The following is a 3796-nucleotide window of genomic DNA, read 5'->3' on the forward strand; positions in this document are numbered from 1 at the left end:
TATTGGTTAGAGCGTGTGCAAGATTCGCATTTGGTGCTTTTTTGTTTTTGTTTTGAGTTTCACAAAGCAAGGAGCGAGGGGGAGTTCACGGAGTCCGAGGAGTGGTCGCTGCTGCTGTTCCGCTGGTGTGAGGCTCCGCAGGAAGCTCCCTCTGGGTAGGTGAAGACAAACGAAGATGTATATGAAGGGTTAGCCGGGTACGAGTCGGTCAGCTGATCACCATGTGTAAAGTAAGAACTAGAAAACGCTACCTCCGCCGGGCCCAGGGCCTGCACTCCACCAAGGCCCTGCTGGTAATGGAGGAGGGGCACGGATGGGTAGGCCGTCGGGCCGAAGGGGTCCTCTTTGACGGCCATCGCCAGCGAGCCCACCTCGGCTGAGGTGCCGGGCTGCCCGCTCAACTCGGGGATGTCCTCGTAGGGGATCTTGCAGCTGGGCTTGTGAGCCACGAGGACGAATTCCAGCCGCTCTCTTTCCTTCTGCAGCTCGGCTATCTCGGACTCCAGCTCGGCTTTCTCCTCCTCCAGCTGGTCGGTCTCCTGGGGAAGAGGGGGAGCGCGGAGTCAGTGGAGGGGCCAGGGCGGGACGCGCAGGCGGGGCGGGACGCAGAGGGCAGGCCCCCCACCTGCTGGGCCTGGACGGGTTTGGCAGGGCTTGAGGGCTACGGTGCAGGGGAAGGGGGGCTAGGCACGAGAAACCCGGCGCTCGGTGACTTCGATATCCAGCCCAAGGGAAGCTGCAGTAACTGTCACACCCACCGGGCAATGCCTCCGTTGAGCATCTAGACCCAGGTGGGCAGCCGTGCTGGTCTGAAGCAACGGAAGAAAGTTAAGAGTCCAGTGGCACCTTCAAGAGCAACAAACTGCTGGTCTCAAATGCGCCACTGTGCTCTCTCTGTGGACCACCAAGGTCAGGGGTCCCTTCGCTAAGAAACACCGTGCGCTAAAAAGATCTCTGGACTCTCCTTCAGGCACACTCTCTCGGGTTTTCCACCCCAAGGGAATGGATTACGGTAACAGCCAGTCGTGCACCAGCTTGTGATTGTGGGATATGACAAATCCTTTTCCACGTTCACCTGGTTGTCTTTCTTAAGGACATCAGAAGAGCCCTGCTGGGTCAGACCAGGGAGGGTCCATCTAGTCCAGCCTCCTGTCTCACACAGGGGCCAGCCAGTCCCTCTGGAGGGCCAGCAACAGGGCAGAGAGGCCGAGGCCTTCCCCTGAGAAGGACACCAGAAGAGCCCTGCTGGGTCAGACCAGGGAGGGTCCATCCAGTCCAGCCTCCCATCTCACACAGTGGCCAACCAGTTCCTGTGCAGGGCCAGCAAAAGGGCATGGAGACCGAGGTCTTCATAAGAACATCAGAAGAGCCCTGCTGGATCAGGCCAGTGAGGGTCCATCTAGTCCAGCCTCCTGTCTCACACAGGGGCCAGCCAGTTCCTCTGGAGGGCCAACAACAGGGCAGAGAGGCCGAGGCCTTCCCCTGAGAAGGACACCAGAAGAGCCCTGTTGGGTCAGACCAGGGAGGGTCCATCTAGTCCAGCCTCCCGTCTCACACAGGGGCCAGCCAGTTCCTCTGGAGGGCCAACAACAGGGCAGAGAGGCCGAGGCCTTCCCCTGAGAAGGACATCAGAAGAGCCCTGTTGGGTCAGACCAGGGAGGGTCCATCTAGTCCAGCCTCCCGTCTCACACAGGGGCCAGCCAGTTCCTCTGGAGGGCCAACAACAGGGCAGAGAGTCCGAGGCCTTCCCCTGAGAAGGACACCAGAAGAGCCCTGTTGGGTCAGACCAGGGAGGGTCCATCTAGTCCAGCATCCCGTCTCACACAGGGGCCAGCCAGTTCCTCTGGAGGGCCAAACAAACAGGGCAGAGAGGCCAAGGCCTTCCCCTGAGGCTGCCTCCTGGCTCTGGGATTCAGAGGCTTAGTGCCTTCTCCTCCAACAGGGCAGGTGGACGGCCAGAAGTGCCCTAGCTATGGAAGACTCTCTGGCCTGCACACTCAGTGGTACTGAACAGCTAGACCATCGAACTGTATTGTAGTGAAGGAGAACAGATCAGGAAGAGTCAACAGAGGTGTTTAAAGACAGGGGCCAAAAGCAGCTGGAATTGGAGTTTTATCAACCAGCAGCAGATTATCCAAGAAGGCTAGAGAGCCTCACTTTAAACAAGGGGACTGGTGGGGGATTAGAGTTTTATCCCCCCCCCCAAAAAAATGGTTTAGAATAAGAAAGAGAATCATATAGAGTTGGAAGGGGCCAGTAGAGGGCATCTAGTCCAACCCCCTGCTCAATGCAGGATCAGCCTAGAGCATCCCTGACAAGTGTTCGTCCAGCCGCCGCTTGAAGACTGTCAGGGAGGGGGAGCTCCCCCGGGCAGCCAATCTCACTGTTGCATGACTCCTACTGTAAACGTTTTCCCTAATATCCAGCTGGTACCTTTCCACTGGTAATTTAAGCGCATCACTGCGCGTCCCGTCCTCTGTTGCCAACAGGAACAGCTCCCTGCCCTGTTCTAAGGGACAGCCCTTCCAAATACGTCAAGACAGCAGTCACGTCCCCCCCGCAACCTCCTCTTCTCTACACTGAGGCATTCCAAGTAATGCAAGACACAAAGAACGGTCTTACTATCCAAAAGAACTGTGCTTGTAACTCTACCAACAAAGGCTGATCATCATGACCATATAAAGTCAAGTTTCTTCAAAACTTTCTCTTTGACCCGAACTTTTGATCCTTTGGCTTTGTTAAGCCTGGAAGTTGAAGCTTACGTAGGCTTTGGGGGGAAGGATACCCCAAAGGGTAAGGCCATTAATTCGTAGAGTTGCTGTAAAGTCAGAAGCGAGTTGACAGCATGTCATGTACATAACCGGGGGTGGACGGTGGACAGGTGTCTTTACAAATGAGCGTCCAGCAGTGCTCCCTCTAAGCTGAGTTAGTGCGAGCGAGCTCCCAGTTTTTTAGCCTCCGGCTCGCACACTTTTGCCTTCGCTCAGGAAGGAGGGCTCCGGAGCAGACGAATTTACGCAGGAGAAGCCAAAATGAGAGATCACGGGAGGAGGCGGAACTCCAAAAGCAACATCCGTGATAAAAAAAATAATAACGAAGAGTCAATAAAGGTAAGTTGCAAAAACATTTACTGACGTATCTCCAGATGTTCTGTAAGGAACATCCTTCTGCCATCGCTCACACGCTGACGAATACTGCGCAATGTGAACATTCGTTTCGCAATATGTACTTTATCTGAGCGTGTCGCAATCGCAATTCTTATCAAATACTACTTATCAACTCTTGCGCAGTATTTGTTAGCGCGTGAGCGATGACAGAAGGATATTCCTTATAGAACTATAGAGATACTTTAGTAAATGTTTTCATCATTGATGCTGTAGCCAAGTTGCTCGCTCACAACTTTATAGAACTATAGAGATACTTCAGTAAATGTTTTCATCATTGATGCCGTAGCCAAGTTGCTCACTCACAACTTTAATGCCAGTAGTAGCTCACAAAGTAGAATTTTTGCTCACAAGACTCCACAGCTTAGAGGGAGCATTGGTGTCTAGCTAGGTCAGAGGGGGTGTCTTCAAGGCCAAAAATACCAACGGGCAGGGGTCATTTAGTAGAAAAAGAGGGGCAGGAGCACATTAGCATAACTTATTTGCATATGCCACACACCCTGACATCACCGGAAGTGTGTCAGAAGGCAACACCCACCGCTCAGGCTCCACTGGACTGTTTTGAATTGCTAGCTATTGGGGGGGGGGGGGGGAAACGTGCCACTCCGTCGTGCCGGGGGGGGCGCGGTCTG

The 3796-nt window shown here is 54.2% G+C and overlaps 1 protein-coding gene across 1 annotated transcript in view; it reads right to left on the reverse strand.

Moving 5' to 3' along the window:
- Positions 1-3796, reverse strand: part of FOSB (FBJ murine osteosarcoma viral oncogene homolog B) — a 6507-nt gene continuing 2711 nt past the window's right edge. Inside the window, exon 4 of the mRNA XM_015421049.1 lies at positions 1-539. Coding sequence (XP_015276535.1) covers positions 60-539 — 480 coding nt within the window. The 3' untranslated portion in view covers positions 1-59. The remainder of the gene's footprint in view (positions 540-3796) is intronic.

The sequence above is a fragment of the Gekko japonicus genome, unplaced genomic scaffold (genome assembly GCF_001447785.1).
Source record: "Gekko japonicus isolate JY-2015 unplaced genomic scaffold, Gekko_japonicus_V1.1 scaffold5302, whole genome shotgun sequence".
In the NCBI taxonomy this organism is placed as follows: domain Eukaryota; kingdom Metazoa; phylum Chordata; class Lepidosauria; order Squamata; family Gekkonidae; genus Gekko; species Gekko japonicus.